This window comes from Gymnoscopelus microlampas (assembly GCF_963454915.1).
Source record: "Gymnoscopelus microlampas genome assembly, chromosome: 22".
Classification (NCBI taxonomy): domain Eukaryota; kingdom Metazoa; phylum Chordata; class Actinopteri; order Myctophiformes; family Myctophidae; genus Gymnoscopelus; species Gymnoscopelus microlampas.
The window spans coordinates 24960846-24981513 of NC_139959.1; the positions used below are offsets into that span (position 1 = coordinate 24960846).

Below are 20668 nucleotides of genomic sequence, written 5' to 3' on the forward strand. Positions count from 1 at the left end.
ATACAAAGTTCGGGCCCTGTGATGCCTACCACTGATTTGGTTATAGAAATAGAGGTTATGAACATCCACATTATGATTGAAAATATAATCATGCACCTGCTAATAGGTGGAGGTGTTTTTCAGAATGCCAATGGTAACGATTCAACCAGGCTTCTTACCATGATATTAAAATGTTAGATCTCAAAACTGTACCTTCAAAATGTGCCTATTCAACATGGTTCAAGAACCTTTCCTAGGCAGCATACTGGAAGTCTAAATTATGAGTTGTGCTATGCGATGTGAGGGTGGAGAATAGCCGGCACCAACTTGGGACTCCCTCCTATTCAGCATCAGGTTCCAGAGCTCTGCAGTGTTGTTAGCTCCGCTGTCACACCGCAGTGTGTCCAGGTATAGGTGTTGCGCTACCTTCCCCTCCTAGCTGTGCCTTGGGTAGAATCCCACAGTAGCAGTGGGCTCGCGATCATTTCCGGGTGCTTGACAGAGCCCAGCCAGCCTCAGCCTTCTCTCTCTGACCTTGTCTGTGACCTTGTCCGTGACGCGTGGGGTCTCGTAGAGGTCCAAGTTTATGAAGTCTATTGCACTTTAATGGAGGCAACCAACTGTTGTTTTATGTCCAAGGTCAACACACTTAAAAAAGTAAAACTAGATAAATAAATAACATAATTGGCTGGGGTACTTGATTTGATTTGATTTTATTACATTGTATTGAAGATCCCCTGTTAGCTGGTGCCATAGCAACCAGCTAGTCTCCAGCTGGAGTCCACATAAATAAATAAAAACATACAAACAAATAGTTGCAAATACAAAATAAAATGTCTTCCAAAGTTTGCAGGAGTGCCTCAAACTCGAAATGCCTCAAATCATGAACACAGCATGCAATTTCCCTGAAATTTTGCGCGCACATTCCCATTAGGCAGAGGAAGAAATACCATTTGAAAATTTTCAAATCAGCCTCATGGTGGCGCTATTACAGGCCAATTTGTGTGTTTACCTACAACTGCACCGATCTGTGTAAAACTTGTATGCACACTCCCTTGAGGTCAAGGAAAAACCTTTGCCCTGCATTTTTTACATCTGCCTTTTATAGCGCCACCACGAGGCCGACTTATGTTAACCACATTATTTCATACTACTCCTTCCAATTTTATCCAAATTTCACGCAAATCAGTACACATGATCTCTATAGTCATGTGATCAAGACGGATGTGTTTGATTTTTCATATTCCATCCTGATTGGCTAAGATTGACATCTAAAGTTTGCATTATTGGCTTGTTTTGAAAAAAAATCCGCAAATCATGAACGCACTGTCCAATTGCAGTCAAACATTGCATGCACAGGAGCACTTTTTCTAGTTTATATTGAAACTATTTGAGATGGCTGAAATACATGTGAAAAAAATAAGAGGAAAATACTACAGTGTTAAATAAGATATAATATCCTTTAAAAAAAGTTAATTTACCGTAGATGCAGCAAATTGCAGATTTCGAGGCAGATGCCGCCCCATAGGAGTACTTGCAGTGACTATTATCACTCTCCCCACTCGGCTTCCCTTCCCCGAACACCACGGTGGATTCAAACCCACAACCTCTGTGATGGTGGGCAGGCACTTTACCACTGTGCCACCCGAACACCCTAGATGGATGGATTTTAATGAAACTGAATGGCATGTTGTGATTAGGAGCGAAAACGCAGTACCACTTGCAATTAAATTAAATGGGCGTGGCCTATATGGGGAGTTGCTTCATGATCAGAGGAACCCAGAGAAAAATGTAATTGCCTGTACCACCGGTTCAACAGTTATAGGTCAAAACATGAAACGGCTGTAAGAAAACACAAAATGGCACAAAATGTAGTCAGCCCTACAGTATGGGGAATTAAGTCATGATCTAGGGAATCCAGGAAGAAAGAAAACTGCTTGTACTACCTATATGTATGGTTATACTGTAGTGCCACCATAAGGCCGATTTGAAACATGTGGTGTGGATGTTCTTTCTTGGCCTGGGAGTGTGCATGCAAAGTTTCGCGCCGATCAGTCCAGCGGTGCCCGAGATTGGCTGCTCACAGACATACAAAGACAGACACAGACAATCCCTGCCCCCGGCCTTTCCTGCCTGGCAGAGATGATAATCATTAGTAATTGTAATACTAGGAACATCTACAAATCAGCATTTGGGAGCTTTATCGATTGCTATGTTGTAATTAACTTGTGACAACCAAGCAGCGGCTTGGTAATCATTGCAATAAAAGCCAAAGATACTTTTGTGCGGCTCAGAGTACTAACAGTGCCTCACATTGCATCACTCGCATAACGCAAAGAACACTCTGGGGGATTATTACCATCATAAAGAAATACCACACTGTTTGCTCTCGCATGATTCCAACTAATTGGCCAAACATTGAGAATGCTATAGCCATAGGAAAGAGAACTGTATGCACAGGATTAGGGCGCTGCCCTTATGAAGACATGTGATAATTAGCATTGTCATTTGGAAAAGTGTCTGTTATTTTCCATTAAAAGTCTTTTAATCAGTTTTTCAAAACAATTATCAATTAGACAAGACAGCTGCATTGGCGCGATTGAGAGGAGATCTTTTCTGATGGCATCTCGTTTGTTACAACTAAGAATGGAAAATGTGACGCAAATGTGATATATGAGGGAAAAAAACATACAGACAGGGGGAAAAAATATTAATTTAAAAAAAATCATTCAGAAGCTGTGATGTGATGTCAAATTGCATGTGGCTTTTGGGAGGAGGACTGACTAAAAGGATGTCAGGAAGAATGAAGGGGTTTGTAGAAAATACTGCAGAACTTTTGCATTGATTTGAATGTTAATACCAAGTCCTACGTCAGTACAGTTCAGCCTTTATCTGTCACTCACTATACTAACTATGCTCCACTTTCATACTTCAAATCCTAACAGCCTTGACGTTTCATTGTTTATTAGGATCCCCGTTAGCGTTTGCCATGACAGAAGCTAATCTTCCTGGTTAATTCTATGTAATGTGAAATGCACTGCATTTATGACATGAGCTATAGACATGTTGTTTTGCTAATGTGAATAAGAGGTCCTGAACCAGGCCTAAAAGTCAAATGTCTGGAGTGGTCGTATACACCCACTTCAAAACAATCCAATTAAAGTGGAAGGTTGAGGGCAGAAGCAATGCATAAAGAGCATAGAAATTGCTTTTGTTGAAAACAAATCCTGCCATTGCCAAAATGGTATACATTGAATACATTATAATTTCAATACTTTTTCTTGTGAATTTGCTTCAGCACTGTCAAGGGGACAGAAAATTGTGCTTAAAGCTGCAACCCAGAACTTTTTTTTGTGTATGTGAATAAAACTTTACATTGACCATTCAGTATGGTAGTATGGTTGCCAGTCTTGTGGATTAACAGATTGGGCAACCGGCCTGCTCGGGAAAGATGCAAGTCAGGGACAATGCAAGTTGGAAATGACTGTCCCACCCGGTTTTATCAATTGTCAGCATAACCTTTGTACCAGTATGTCTGTGTTCCTTTTATAGCCATGCCCATATACTATATGGAGATCTCTGTCTGTCTGTCTGTCTGTCTGTCTGTGTATCTTTTATACCCATATATACAAATATCTCAGCATCTGTCTACAACCACCAATCCAACCGACTTCATGCCGGGCACCAGTCGCACCACACTCCCTAGGGTCCTTGGCAATACACGTGTCGAGTTTGAAGTCGATTGGTCAGGCAGTTTTTGAAATGTGTAGACAACAGATTCACTCACATGCTCTATTTTTTTGCACTCTCTTTCTTTTCTTTAAATATTTGTTTACGATTTCTATTATTATTCTGTCGTTGATATTATCTATGCTGCTGCATGCTGTCTGAAGGAAGCCAAACCAAAATAGGTTTTACTCTTACAGTACAGTACCTGTACACAAGATGTAAAGTACAACCTTGAACCTCGAACTCACACACATGCACGCAGAGATGTTTACAGAAGGATTTTGGTCCTCATCAGTCCCCTAGATTCAGAGTGGCGGTAGGTGACTTTGAAATTACAGCCAAGGAAGAAGTCACTTACTTAGGCTGTATATTGGAGTATGTCACTAAACGTTATCACAAAGATCAATCAAAAGGTAAAATGTTCAGTCAGAAAATTGTCTTTTATAGATAGAAGCACTTTTGAAATATTGGCTGGGGTCCTTGATTTGATTTGATTTCATTAAGGATCCCCCATTAGCTGGTGCCATAGCAACCAGCTAGTCGTCCTGGGGTCCATATAAAAGATAGACATACAAACAAATAAATACAGTTGCAAATAAAACAATTATTAAATGTCAGTACTCAACACACAATACACATTAATAAACATACAGAAAATAGAACAAATAAAGCAGAATAATAACAAATAAATGAATACCACAATAATCAGAAATATGAAAAGTGATTATTTATATTGAAACTAACAAATGAGATAGCTGAAATTACATGTGAGAAAAATAAGAGGGAAAAAAGAAGAAGATAGAAAGAAGAAAATACTACAGTGATTTAATATCGTTTTTAAAAAGTGAATTTACTGTAGATGCAGCAGAGGTTTCGATCCAGGTTATTCCAAAGAGAAAATGACCTATGAATAAAATATCTCATTAAAACATTTGTTCTTGGATGAGGCAATACAAGCTGCCCATTGCTGGAACCTCTAGTGTTATGAGGGTATTACTATAAACAATGTGTTAATGTATAAAAACAGGAGTTGTAGTGCTCATGACTGACTTGAACAGTACAATGTAAAGACAACCTGTAATCAACTGTAAGCCAGGAGAGACAGGCATGCAATACGGCTCACATTAGATTAAATATGCCCAATGCCATTTTGATTGCCTGCACACCCTGGTGCTCTAGCATCCCAAAGATCGTTAAAAATAAGCTACAGACCTAGCAAAATGAATTAGTTAGACTGATCCTTAAACTCCACCTAAGAACACATCTTCTCATTTGATTAGCCTCAAGTGGCCCTGAGTGGAGAGAGAGAGTATCACATATTAAAATGTGTTGGCCCACAGGAGTGTAAACAAGGTGGTACACATATCTAGTAAATTACTTTTCTAAGGTTTGTGAAATTTGTAGGTTAGTAAATAGTATACATGCAATTAATGTAATCAATCAATCAATATTATGCCTTGGTCCTCGTTTTGGATAGCCTACCCTACTGTACATACTCTTTATGGGAGTTCTATCAGCTTGAGACGAGAAAAGGAAAATCATCTAGGTATGGCAAGGCAAGGTAATGGATTCAGGATACTGATATTCACTTTCCTGTTTCACCATTACTGTGCTTCATGGAATGTCATGTTTATCTATTTTAAGGTGTTCAGCAGATGTGCTACGGGTGGCAGAATATATGGCTCTATGGTAGTTTACTAAGTATCAGTCCCTGCGACAGCTGTGTGTCCTACAGGATGTCCTTGAGCATCACCCTGAGCCTCTGTCTTCTTACTCATCACTTGTCCTGGTTGACGTTGTCAGCTAAATTCCTAACAGGTGCAGCCAAACAGCCTGACAGTACACTGCCTAATGCAGAACGTATAGGGTTGATTTAAAAGCCGAGGGCACATACACATGCTACCTGGGAATAGATGGCACGTCCCATTTCCACATCCCAAATTGTCACAGGTGACGTCGCTCTCCAGGATTGCAGCAAAAAAATTTAATTAGTTTCCTTGTAGCAGGCCTTTATCAATATTAATAAGGTAGTGACGTGCATTACCCTGGCCTACTACTTACTCATTTAAAACGTCAACCAACAAGATAGCGCTCCAAATATATCCACAGACAGAACAGAACCGCTTTATAGTAACGAGCTTGAATGAAGTATCTGTCACATTGTGACTTTTGCAGCCATTTCATGGAGATGGATGAGTCAGAGTTGACTCATTTTAGCAATTTGTGTTGAGAGTCATTTTTATCTCTCCCTTTGTCATTCTTGAAAGGTGTGACATAGCCATGGGAAATCAATGGCTAATTTGATGCAATTGTATGAAGCGTTTGAGTCATATTCAACTCCCTGTGCAGTAGTTCTTAGTGAGTGACACTTTAAAATAATGGTGTTTTTTCTCCAAGTCTCATGACATTTAATGCCTTGACCAGACCACTTCTGAGGCGGGGGAAAAAAAGTGGACCTAATATAATTTCTAATCCCTTGTAGATAGCCTGTGGTCACAAGGTCTACATTTCAGCATCAATTAATGCATTAACATGGTTAACAGACTCCTCTCCAATGTGTAATTCTGCACGCAGCCTCTCTCATGCAGCTCAAGGTTGTTATCACAGCTTGCTTATTAAAGCAAGTAGATACAAAGTAGTCTAAAAACAAATCTAGTGGCTTCAATGAATGGACTGTAGTCAGGGCTGCCAACAAAAATGGAATGGGCCCCGGGAAAAGTCCAGTGAATGTGCCCTCAGAAAATCTGCTTTACTCATACTGTATCAACATGTGTGTGTGTGTGTGTGTGTGTGTGTGTGTGTGTGTGTGTGTGTGTGTGTGTGTGTGTGTGTGTTCTCCCTCCTACATGAACACACATTTAAACAGAGAGACTTACACAGATAGGGGGCACACAACAAATACGCACGCAGCACCTGACACAACACACACACACATGCATGCACGCACGCACACATGCACGCACACACACACACACACACACACACACACACACGCATATTCATAGCAGCGTAGTGTACTGTAGAGTCCACTGTTACTGTAATATTTCCCAAATTTATCATGCTTTCGACCATACAAAAATGTCTCACATGCTAATTTGGCATATAATAAATAACATGTTAGTATAGATTTTCTGACACAGCCCATCACAGCCTCTAACCTTTCTACTGCCAATGATCCCTTGAAAAAAATAATATAATAATAGAAATTGATATTAATGTTAATAATATTAATTTGATTGATTCATTGATTGATTGATTGATTGAATTAATTACGTATTGCTATATCCAAAGGAACCATACTAAACTTATTCCCGTTGCACCCGTTCTCAGAGTACCCAGTGCGGTACCCACTAACATACGACCGATTGGCAAAATAAAATAATAACAATTGACAAACGTGACGAAAGCTCCACCAATCCGTGATGCCAACGGGTTGGGTTAGACAATCAGGGAAGTCGGTGCCTACTTCACCCCGAAACACACAGAGATTTGGTGTGTCCTCCTCAGACCCGCAAACTGCCCCTGTTCTTGGATATCATTGGTCCGACTGAATTGCCCAGACAGACACACAGACACACACACACACACAGAGTTTTGGTGGATTTATAGATTTACATGGTGGCCATGTTGCTCATACATATTGAAGATGGGCCAGTTAGCCAAATTGTTTGCCTTTATGTGCAATCCTCCTATATCTAATTATCTCTTCACTCGTTTTTCAGCTACACTCCAATATGGACAGAGGCGGTGGCAACGTGAAGTACATTCTCACAGGGGACGGGGCAGGCACCCTGTTCCTGATCGATGAAAAGTCAGGGGATATTCACGCCACCAAGCGGCTGGACCGGGAGGAAAAAGCCATGTACACGCTCCACGCCAAGGTTGTGGACAGGAACACGAATATTGATCTGGAACCAGACACAGAGTTCAACATCAAAATCCATGATATCAACGACAATGAGCCAAAGTTTGAGAAGGAAATCTACTTTGCCAGTGTTCCTGAGATGTCCGAAGTTGGTAAGTGAGATAATTCAAAAGATATTGAGAATGTTGGGAATATGTTTGGAAGTTTGTTGCTTAATTAAAGTGTATATGGCTGTACGGGCACTACAAAAGATATGACCCAATGGCTGATGTAGCCAATCATGTTTTCTTCTCTCTAGTAACTAAATTGCTGGGAGACTTCTGGCCCGTCTGGGAATAGGTTCCATTGTGTGTAACTGAAGAAATCATTATATGCAGTAGTAATTAAGCAATAATACACGAGAGGCCATTGTATCGTGATTGTACCACAGGTGTTGTTGTCATTATGACAAGCAGAGTGCCGTAAATGCCCAAAGCCCTTGGATATACATAGTATATATAGCAATATACCATGGCTTAAGTGCAGTGAGAGTGGATAAAGGAGGGCTTTTACAACGACTATGAATGTAATCATGCTTGTTGAACATAACAGTATACTAAACTGGTAATCATGGTTCTGCTAAATAATAGGGGGTGGTCAGACCGGACCTATAATAGGGTATTTGCTGTGTTTCTGGGCATTTTGGACACAATCAATCATGTTTGATATCATCATCCATCTTTAGTCCTGACTTTAACTTTGTGAAACCAACAGCCACGTCGGTTGACAAGAAAGAAACATTACACCAGGGGTGTGCTGTAAAATAGCACAACCCATGCACGAGCGAGTATTGAGATTGTGATTTTACAGTACTGCATGGAGATCACCAATTAAAACCCAAATGAGTCGTAATTATACTTGCAATACATAATACATTGGACCTTACTCTCATGAATAAACATTCATGAGGAGCTCACACTCAGAGAAGCACAAATCTCCACCTGCAGTCACAGCCCAATAATAATACTTAACCTGTGTGACACAGTTATGTCTCTCTTTCTCTCTCTCTCTCTCTCTCTCTCTCTCTCTCTCTCTCTCTCTCTCTCTCTCTCTCTCTCTCTCTCTCTCTCTCTACTAGTTGATCCCATTTGCTGGACATTACATAACCTGTCAGTGTGCACAAAAAATATGATAATGATCGGTGTACTCCTGGGATTAGCTGTGGACAGACAAACACAGACAGGGGTGACAAGTCTGACAACATAACTCCCTGCATGGCGGAGATAATTAATATAATAACTTTTTTTTTTTTAATTCTCTGTCTGAATTTGTATTTCGCACATTTGATAGGCAACTGTAGTCTAGTTAACGACGTATGTGAGCTACCATAGCAGCCTCCCTCAAACTAAAATGAGGCTTTTCATATCCTTATGTTATGTTTTTGTAGCTTTGTAGCTGCTGTAGCTTTTGTAGCTGCTACAAACATCGGATGTATCTCTGTATCTTCATGTCGCTGGTAATGGTAGTCTGCATCAATGTAGCTTCCAGTGTGATTGCAGCATCAGACCCAGAACCAGGATTCTGATGAGACCCCAACGTGATGTCACAATTTGCCTTTCCTGTGTGTCTAGGAGCAGCCTACGAAAAGCTTAATGCTGACATTCACGGTCACGTGATTGATCCAAACACCTTCCCCCTGTGCATACAACGCTTGTGTGCAACATCGGTGCATTGCAAATTGCTTGCAACAGTAACAGATGTTATATGTAGCGGTGTTTCGGACGTTTGTACCGGACTGCACGGTGGCATACCGGCTGTGTGCCTTGCAGTATGTTAGCCTATTGCGGCCTTGTCACAGTGTGATGTGATCGCAATCCTTTGACAGCTGAATAATACACTTTGTCCGGATGATTGTTTTGTCCATGCACTCTGTGTGTATAAAATATTTGCATTGACATCAGCCATGTCTAAAATTCTGACAAAGGGTGACAATGGTGACAACCATCCGATCCAAGACGTCCAGTCCGTCCATGTGATGTGCAGTACTCAGAATGCAAAGATTTATATTTTGGGTGGTCTGATAAACAGTGCATGTAGCTTTTCCAGCCGTGCACCTGTTGCCTGTGCAGTTGGAGACACTCCCCTCTTTAAATGCATGGTTCCAACTGGAGATTCATTTATTATTGTCTCCGCCAGGCCGAAAGGCATGGCAAGAGAGTATGTTTTACCTCCTGTCCGTCCGTCCGTCCGTCCGTCCGTCTGTCTGTCCATCTGTGGACAGCTAATCTGCCGCACCGGTGGCTTGTTCGCAGCGAAACTGTGCACACACACTCCCTGGATGCCAATTCAGAACCTCTGGCCCTGTTATAGCACCACCAGGAGGCCGCATATTGCAAAACACATTTTTTCACAGTACTCCTACAGATTTTGTCCAAACATCACGCAAATCGGTACACAGTATCTCTATAGTCATTAATTAAACGAAACAGGTCTTTTCATATTCCATCCTGATTGGCTAAAAATGGCTTCCAAAGTTTGCAGGACTGCTCCGTTTTGAACAAAATGGCTCAAATTATGAACACAGCATGTAATTGCCGTGAAACTTTGCACGCACATTCCCACTATGCCGAGGAAGACATGCCACTTGAGCTTTTTCTAATCAGCCTCATGGTGGCGCTATAACAGCCCGATTCGTGTTTTACCTATAACTGAGTAAAACTTTGTATGCGCACTCCCTAGAGGTCAAGGAAAAACCTTTGCCCTGCATTTTTCACATCTGCCTTTTATAGCGCCACCAGGCGGCCGACTTATGTAAAACATATTTCTTTACAATACTCCTTCCAATTCTATCCAAATTTCACGCAAATCGGTACACATGATCTCTATAGTCATGTGATCAAGGCGGATCTGTTTAATTTTTCATATTCCATCCCGATTGGCTAAGATTGCATCTGATCTAAAGTTTGCAGGAGTGGCCCGTTTTGAACAAAATGCCGCAAATCATGAACGCAGCGTCCGATTGCGGTCAAACTTTACACGCACATTCACACTATGTTGAGGAACAAATACTACCCTTTTAACATTTGCCTGTTATAGCGCCACCAGCAGGTCTAATTCAGCAAAACATATGTTTTGAACAAAATGCCTCAAATCATGAATGCAGTGTCCGATTGCCGTGCAAGGCCTAAGAAGAAATGCACCCTTTTCACATTGGCCTATTATAGCGCCACCAGGAGGCCACAATAACCTACCAGACCTGGCGGAGACCTGTGCTCCGAGGGGCACTTTTTCTAGTTATATATATTTTTGTTATGTAGCCTATAGAGCTTTTCAGACTCAGCCACTGAGGTGAGAAAATTGTCTGTAGATATTAAGCCTCTTGCCAACGAATGGCTCAGCCATCTCAGTACCATGCTGTCCGCCAACTGTTCACCAACAGGCTGTGTCACACCTTTCACAAGATGTGGGAAAGTGTTCAACGTGTACTTTGTTTCTACATTGGCTGCCACCCAGAACTTTATTCCAAATTCCAAACCAACCAAATTATAGCTATAATAATGCATGGAGTGACACCATGCTTTGGTAGGGAACAAAACTGCTCATCAACAGTACTGTTTTCTCCAGGTCTATATCAGGCAATACTGTTGGCAACAAACGTGTTCCAAATGTGTCTTTTTCAAGGAATGCAGCATGATTGTTCTTGTTCATCAAATGTGTCAATGTGTCTTTGCCTCGGTACGGTATCACTGAAAACTGGATTACAGAAGACCAGTAGTATCTTGGATATGTCTGCCAGTTTGTATCCCTAAAAAATACTGTAAATACAGTACCCTTCAATTCATTGAATGACAGGTGCCAGTTATCTGCCCCATCTCTGCTGGGCTTCTGCTGTTGTACTATTTAGAATCTGCTCCCACATTTCCATGTCAAGCACATATAGAAAACTGCTCAGAGGACATGAAATGTTGCGCCCGTGCGATATGTAATTTGTCATTTCAGAGTTTGAATAGAATCATAATAGCCCTGCCTGCAGTCAATGAATGTGGATGCTGTAATTTGGATTCTAGTTGTGCTGGTAATATTACTGACGAGCTGGTGAACTGCACTGGATTCATAGTTAATCCATCGTATAATGATGTAGCACCACCTCACTTCAAAGGAAAAAGTACAGTCATCCCAGCAGGCATCCCAGCACGTGAGAGCATCAGCAGCTACACAGCCAAAACAAACAAAATGGAGGTCACTAGGCCGGTAATTGACAGTTTAGTTTTTTTAGTTTTATTTAGTATTTCAGTTTTTATGACAAAAGCCGGAGAATATGATTACATCCTGGGTGGTAATATCACCCCCCCCCCCCCCCCCCCCCCCCCCCCCCCGCTCTCTCTCTCTCTCTCTCTCACACTCTCACATACACACTCACTCACACTCACACACACACACACACACACACACACACACACACACACACACACACACACACACACACACAGACACACACACACACACACACACACACACACACACACACACACACACACACACACACACACACACACACACACACACACACACACACACACACACACACACAATTACCGACATTGGCAAAAGGTGGGCTGGGTAATGGTAGCCTGGTATACCCTCCCTCCGGAAATCTCATTTGTAATTTATTTCAGGAGTGAGTCTGGCATGATCGCCCATTCGGGCTGTGGGCTGGAGTTGGGCGGGAGTAATACCGTTGACTGACAACCCCTTCAGCCAATCAGCAGTGTTCCCCTTCAGCAGTGCATTTTTACCACCTCCAGACTAATGTGACGCAACAGGACTTTTGAGACAGCCATGCCCAAAATAGGTTGCCTTATTCGGATACATGCGTGTCACTGCCCGCCCCTGCCGATTCTCTGATTTTTTTCTTAAATAGGCTCTGTCATGATTAATTGACCACATATATGAAATTAAACAACTAAATTCTATCCGAACGATATCTTAAAAGTAAATTCCGTGTCTCAAAAAAGAAGTTAAAGAGAGTTTTGAAGTTTTAAAAGAGAGGCGAAAACAGCATTTTGGTCGGCTGCACTTGGATCCATTCGGGTTCACTCGAACTCGCCACCTGATTGGCCAACTTTCGCTGTCAATCACAGAACGATGAGCGAGGAGGGGCTTTACCAGGCTAAGGACGCTGATAGGCTCGTCCAATTGGTGGAGGACGCCGAAAAGCCAAACAAGCCTTCATGCCAGACTCCTTCCTGAAATCAAATGGAAATTAGATTTTCCGGAGGGAGGGGCTTTACCAGGCTAGGGTAATGGTGCCACCTACATGGCCAAAATATAACTGGAACTATCCAGACCACTCAAGTCACCTGGGACATGTGTTGATTTCTGTGCCCATAAATCAAAATGAAATAATTTTATGTTTGCCACTGCTTTTTATTCAGGTATTTGATTCATTTTAGCTCTCACTTTTTTGGGGGTCTGTTTTCTGTTAACTGTTTAATGACTTTGTAAGTGTATTATTGTATTTAAATGTCCTTTTATAGTGTTTCTTTTGCACTTTCTCTTACTGATACGCACTTTTAATTGGCTTGTCGTTGAAATGTGCTATACTAAGGTACACTGGCCTTGGGCTTTTGAAGGGGGTGAGATTTTTCTTTTCCTTTGGCTATTTTTAATGTAATATTTGTTTGGTCAGGCTCATTAAGCAATCACAACAAATAATGTCTTTTTCTAAATTGTATAGCCAATGGTAAATATTGAAATGTTATATTGTCATTAAGGCATTATAATTAAGGCTTTAATTATAACAAATTGCCATGCATATAAACAAAGCCTATGAAAAGCAATCAAGGCAAACAAAAACAAATACCCCAATTATGAAAATAAATAAATAAATAAAAACCTGCTAATTAGTACATGGGTAAGAGCTAAATCTAAACCTAAAATTGTCTTCATGACAAACTAGAAAAGTGTGCTCCTCAGCGCACAGATCTCCGCCAGGCCTGGTTGGCCTAGGGCTGTATCAGTAGGCCTATGTAACTCTTTATCATGTTGTGCAGCCGTCAAGACTCAAGGAAGCTGCGGGGGGAAAGAGCTCCACAGAAGAAGCTCAGTGGAAGAGAATTTCCCATTCATTCACTCTGTGGACGTTTCAGAAAATCCTTATACGCAAAATCCATAAAAGCCTGGAAGCCAAGTCAGCCAGGCTCCTGGTGCATCATGAGCATGAAATATTTGATTGTGTTCATAAAAAACTAAATGGAAAACGGAGAAAAAAAAGGTGAAGGTGCAAGACTGTACATACATAATTTAAGAATGAAGGAGTGTCTCCCTTAAGCCATAAGCCTTTCTAGTGCTTCCAGCCAAAACGTTTGTTTAGATAGCTTCTTTTTAACTTGAATTGTTGCCTTTATTATAGTTTGTGTTATAGTGTTGTAAAATATTGCAGCTGATTGGGAGTGATTTTAACATTTCCATAGTAATGCGAGCTCCACCAATGACGTTTGCACATGGAAACTGACTGGGAAGCTCTATAGAGTATGACATGCAAACTCTATTTCCCTATAGTACTGAAAATCTAGTTAGGTGGAAATGGGTGGAGTCGTGTCATGATCCAAGGGATCCAAGGGAGTTATAGGCTTGTTATAGGCCCACCATTAGGTTGATTTGAAAAGGTGGGCTTGGGTCATGTCTACCCACCACACCACACACCAATCTATAGGCTGATAAACCACCTTGTATGTGATGGGAGAGAGCATGTGCTGGTTAATGAAGCACGCCAGCCATGAAGCTGGCTCCCCTTTTATGGTGTCAGTGCAGGGACAAAGTGGGACAGATGTTCAGGCATTCATTAGTATGCATGGAGACATTCTGCCCCAAACACGACACAGCGAGGTCCCTTGCAATACCAAGGACAATGTTTTTAATGTGTGGTATTATTGAAGAGGCTTGTAAGGATCAACTAAAGCACTTGGAAAAGACATTACTCAAAATGGCAAGATATCGGATAGGAAACGAGATAGAAATTAAGCTTGCAATCCTGAGTTTATTGTTGTTGATTTAATACACGGTTCCTTTCTAACACCCACATTTCCTTCAGCAAGAGGCTGAAAATGCCTCATAACTTGATTGTGATTTGCTTTCCAGTCTTCCAGATAGCAATGTGTAATAGTAAAAGCATTTTGTATTTGTTTATTTTCAATATTATTGTTATCTTTGAATGGGGGGTGTGTTTGCTTTTGGATAAAGTCTTTTTAAGAAATGGAAGAAAGGACACAAAAAGGCATACGCACCTAGGCTTGTGCAAATGAAAAGCAGTTGTGGTATAACAAAACTCAAACATTCACATTTGTGTTAGTATAGTCTTGGAATAAACATTCCCACAATTGCATCTCAGCATTCCATTCATTTATAACAGCATACAATAGGAGCTTTGCTGTTCATGTGTGGCAACTGCTTTATTATCCACTGCTATAGTGCTTGGCAATGTGTCGTCACCATGTGTCGTGGCATAGTAGCTGCAGACATACTGGTGGGAGTCGATGTTAAGTCAACCTGTTTATCCCCCACCAAGATGTCCACCGTTGCAAATGACACTTGTTGACGCCCCCTTCAGGATTTTTTGCTACGCACTATTGGTATGATGGTCATTCATGCTTATTAGTTTCCAGAGTGGTGATGGGAATCAGTAGACAGCTAACTTTTAAAACACATCAAACACATGCGGTATATGCGTTAGATACTGTAAAACTGTTTTTAATGATGAACAATGATGAACTATTTGCTATCAATGTTCATGTGAATGGTTGATGCAGTTTGTCAAACTGTGGGCTCATTTATGTGTGTGTGTGTGTGTGTGTGTGTGTGTGTGTGTGTGTGAAAGAGAAATCCAACGCGCTTCAGCCAGTTGGAGATACAAGAGCTCGTCGGTGCTCAACAGGGACAGCTTGAATCGGAGAGAATAATACCTGGGCACGTAGAGAGACTACCCAAATAACATACTGGAGCACTCAACTGGTCTGCACATATTTATTATTTAGCAGGGGTAACCGACGTTTCGACTTGCGTCTTCCTCAGAGTCAAACAGGATATAATACTGTATGTATGTGTGCCGGGAACACAATCGATTGGTTGAACATGCTCTTGAAATGTATGCGGCCGATAGGCTGCCATGTTAAGTGGTCAGGTGGGTGGGTAGCAAACGTTATGAGATTTTGAGAAGCACCGGCATGCAGTACGTTGTTATGACTGCCAATCATATTGATACCTTCTGGCCTTCCTCAAAAAGGATTTTAAAGGGACAGCAGAGTGTGCATTTGGTTATCAACACATTTGAACGTGAGCTGATTTTGTACTTTTTTGACAGGTACCTCTGTTGCCATGGTAACGGCCAATGATGCTGACGATCAAACATATGGGAACAGTGCCAAGCTTGTCTACAGTATCCTGCAGGGACAGCCATATTTTTCTGTGGATTCTGAAACTGGTAAGCTATCGCACACCAAACATACATGAACACGGTTAGCTATCACCCATCAGACATACGTGAAAATGGTTAGCTATCACCCATCATGTGAAAATGGTTAGCTATCACCCATCATGTGAAAATGGTTAGCTACTGTATCACCCATCAAACATACATGAAAATGCATGTGCTACACCCTGCCGGTGGCTGGTGACTCCATCCCGATGAGGCTTGTGATTGTTTTGTCTGCTCCCTCCCAAGGCAAACTGTGGGAGTCAGCAGTGACATGGACCATTTAGTATAGTATAGTAAAGGGGACAAGCTCATGAATGGCCTTGTGGAAAGAGTGTCCGCCCTGAGAGTGGGAGGTCGTGGTTCAATTCCCCGGTCGGTTCATACCAAAGACTATATAAATGGGACCCAATGCCTGCTTGGCACTCAGCATCAAGGGTTGAATTGGGGGTAAGTCCCTACGACATACTAGGGTCACGTCCAGGGTGTGTACTCCTACATCATGGCTAGGGGGTGTACTTGTACATCAAGCTGGCTCATGCTACAGGAGATAATCTCCTGCCCTTTTGGCCACTTGGCTCGGCAAGACTTGAAAAGCGGCATAAAACTGTAGGCTGATTTTGAAGTTTGTTTTCCAGTTGTGTTTTACAGCAGGGCAAACACATGGCAGGCTAATAAACAACACACCTGAATGCATAATGGGTGTGTTAGGGCACGGTCATACATACGCTTCAGAAGAGTCAGGGTCCCATTCACTTCCATTCTATGGGAGCAAGGGGGTGGAGCATCCGGTTGCTGCATTTTGACGGAACACTTTTAAGATCTGAAGCGTGGTGTTAAACATTGGTGAACTTTAACAAGGCATCAACCTATAGGAAAGAAGCACAGTGGGTACGTGACCCCACTTGGCAGGGAATTTGTTGATAGAGCAATTGTGGTGTAGGTAGAAAGGAAACCCAGAACAATTATAACTAATTGATTTGGTCGCTTGGCTACTGTGCTCATTCTATTCTGTGGTACATTGCAGTTTGGTTGAGGGGAGTGCCATAATAAATCAGTTAAGTATTACAGGGAGTATATTCTAAAAGGCCAAATGCACTTAGTCCATTTTATCCTCATTCAAGGTTGATTTCTTTCCTTTTTTATGACCAATGGTACTCTCCATTGTCTAATGTCCATTGGCATGACACCAACTGAAACATTCACACGTGCATGCACTGCAACCTTGACGTTCTCTAGACATTAACTGAGTGCACTCGTCTGTACAGTACATAGAGAACATTATTAATTGTCCAGCTTGGAGTATAAATAATGTAAATTAGTTTGTAGCTCAATGTCAACATTAGTATGGTAGAAAAGAGGAGTTGTTTGTGTTTTAAAATGTTTAATTATTGATCACATAAATGTGATATTTTCAACCATAGTTATTAGTAGGCCTAGTTTATTTTTCTGAATAAAATGTACCCCCCCCCCCCCCCCCCCCGTATTCCCATATTTGCACCCTGATTATAAAAAAGCTGTGTGCGAAATATACTAAAAACTCAATCATCATAGTTGATGTTGTGCATGGGTGCGTCAATGGGAGACTGCCAGTTAAATGTCAAGCATATTTAACACCTAATTTTAATATCTGTCATGTTCTGTGGAAGGTAATTAACCACTTGAAGATGCACTCCAAACAAAATTGTGTTTTTTTGTTTGTTTGTTTGCTTGCTTGTTTTCTTTGTGGTTAATGTGTGTTTGAAGCATACCGATAAAAATCCTGATCTTGTAAGGCACTTTGCATATTTCTAAAGCATTAATATGGATTTTTACCTCCAAAAACTGGCTTTCAGACCAGCACTCCCTGAAAGCTGTTGTGGTGTTGTGCAGTGCCTGGGTTCAATGCATTACACCGTCATCCGTCTCACATCAATCAAATCCTTTCAAAAGATTCATATGCATAAACAGTGACATGCATGCGCATGTCTGTAGGCTACTCAGCCTCAGATTGGACAACAGACCTAAGGCCCTAGAATAGGTATTCTAGGGTTCAAGTGGTTAATAAAAAGGATCCCATTTCATCTCTGCATGTCTCCCCTCATGCTACTGTAAGTAGGAGGAGCTAATGCTTGCATTAACCAGACACTACCCCTCGCCTAATAAAAAATACTATTCACGGTTGTGTGAGAACACGTCTGACACACACATGCTCCTGTTGTGTGCTACATGTGTGAAATGGCAACACCGGACAATGCCCTGACCTGATTCCCTGGACAGTCCATGTGTGAGAGAGGCACTAGTGTGTTAGAAACAAAAGCTCTATTCAGATGGCATGGAAAGCCCTTGGGTCTGAAACCCCATCCATATGGAGCTTGAAAAGGAGGATAAATGCTCCTACACAATATTATATACTCCTTAAAGACGACTTTGTTGCTGATATTGTGAGAATAATTACACATTGACCTTTATGTTTCTGATTCTTTTCTATTTCATTCCTATCGTACATTTCTTTTAATGCCTTCTGGTGCCTTTGAATGCATTTCTATCCTCATGTAAAGAACATTACAATTGTACACTTTGTGTATGAAATGTGCCGCACAACTTCCTATGAATTACTTGTGCTGCTAAAGTTAAATGTTCTCTTCAGGCACCATCAAGACGGCCCTACCTGGCATGGACAGGGAGGTGAAGGAGAACTACCAGGTTGTGATCCAGGCTAAAGACATGGCTGGACAGATGGGGGGGCTCTCAGGGACCACCACGGTCAGCATCACTCTGTCAGATGTCAATGACAGCCCGCCGCGCTTCGCCAACCGTAAGATGCTTTGTCCCCTTTTCTCCATTCTCTCTCTCTCTCTCTCTCTCTCTCTCTCTCTCTCTCTCTCTCTCTCTCTCTCTCTCTCTCTCTCGATCATATTGATTTTGCAATACAAAATATAGATCTTTTTTTCTATTTCATTTGTGTCTATGTATTCTACGTGCACACACACACACACACACACACACACACACACACACACACACACACACACACACACACACACACACACACACACACACACACACACACACACACACACACACACACATACACACACACACACACACACACGAAAAAGTGAAGATTCATAATGATAAAATGCTCTCTACAGATTCCTTTCGTATGACGGTGGTGGAGTCTAAGGACATCGGCGACACGATTGGTCGGATCAAAGCAGACGACCCAGATGTTGGACGCAACGCTGAGATGGACTACAGCATTGTTGGCGGTCACGACATGTTCAACATCGTCACAGACCAGGCCACGCAAGAGGGGGTCATCACAGTTAAAAAGGTAAATGTCACTTCTTACACATCTACAAAACATAGTTGTCCTTTGTGGAGCATATTGTATCCAGAGGGTGCCAGTAGTTTGGTTCAAGAGCTGAAAGTGGGTCAGGTGGGTCGGTGTTTTATCAGGGCCACTGAAAAAACTAAATGGTTTGGAATGTGGGATCTGACCTACTCTGCGACGCGTTGTGAGCTTGTCGATCTGCTTTTTTCATGCGGAATTGCTTTCCCCACAATAACAGACCCACCTCGACCCAATACCATCCACCTTCGTCATAGCCTCCCCTCACTCACATCACTAATCACTAACATAATAAACTCCTCCCTGTCTACTGGCTCTGTCCCTCCTGCCCTCAAGCTGGCTGCCATCACCCCCATCCTCAAGAAACCCGGTCTCGACCCCAACATCCCCAATAACTACCCATCTCCAACCTCCCCTTCCTCTCAAAAATACTTGAACGCACAGTTGCATCACAAATCAAATCCCACCTACACTCCAACAACCTGTATGAAACCTTCCAATCCGGCTTCCGTTCACTCCATAGCACCGAAACCACACTCCTTAAAGTCACCAACGATATCCTCCGCTCCGCCGACAATGGTTTCCTCTCCATCCTCATCCTCCTGGACCTCAGCGCCGCATTCGACACCATCAGTCACTCTATCCTCATATCACGCCTCCACTCCTCCCTCGGCTTATCCGGCACTGCCCTCTCCTGGATGAAATCATACCTCTCAGACCGCCAGCAATACATCTCAATCAACAACTGCACCTCCCCCACTGCCCCAGTCACTCACAGAGTCCCCCAGGGCTCAGTGCTCGGTCCCCGACTCTTCACCATCTACATCCTTCCCCTCGGACAGATACTACGAAACCACGGACTTCAATTCCACTGCTACACTGACGACACACAAATATACCTTTCCACCAAAACCATCACCGCAACCACCCATTCCATCCTCACCGCATGCCTCACAGAACTCAAAACCTGGATGCAAAACAACTTTTTAAAACTCAACTGAAATAAATCTGAAATAATCATCATCGGCCCCGACTCCCTCACCCGCTCCACCCAGGACTTCTCACTCAACATCGACGGCTACCTCATTAAAACCTCACCCCACATCCGCAACCTTGGTGTAATTTTTGACCCCACCCTGTCATTTCTCCCGCATGTAAACAACATCACCAAAATAGCCTTCTTTCACCTCCGGAACATTGCCCGTCTCCGTCCCTCCCTGACATTTTCCGCTGCCGAAACCCTCATTCATGCCTTCATCTCATACCGGTTAGACTACTGCAACAGCATCCTCCACGGTATCACCGCCAAAAC

At 42.2% G+C, this 20668-nt stretch overlaps 1 protein-coding gene across 2 annotated transcripts in view; it reads left to right on the plus strand.

Moving 5' to 3' along the window:
• Positions 1 to 20668, plus strand: part of LOC311039407 (cadherin-10-like) — a gene marked incomplete at both ends in the record, with an annotated part of 41162 nt that overhangs the window by 10266 nt on the left and 10228 nt on the right. For both annotated transcript variants that reach the window (XM_084049281.1, XM_084049282.1), the window contains 4 exons: positions 7431 to 7725; positions 15912 to 16031; positions 18652 to 18819; positions 19157 to 19338. In XM_084049281.1, coding sequence (XP_083905407.1) covers positions 7431 to 7725; positions 15912 to 16031; positions 18652 to 18819; positions 19157 to 19338 — 765 coding nt within the window. The remainder of the gene's footprint in view (positions 1 to 7430; positions 7726 to 15911; positions 16032 to 18651; positions 18820 to 19156; positions 19339 to 20668) is intronic.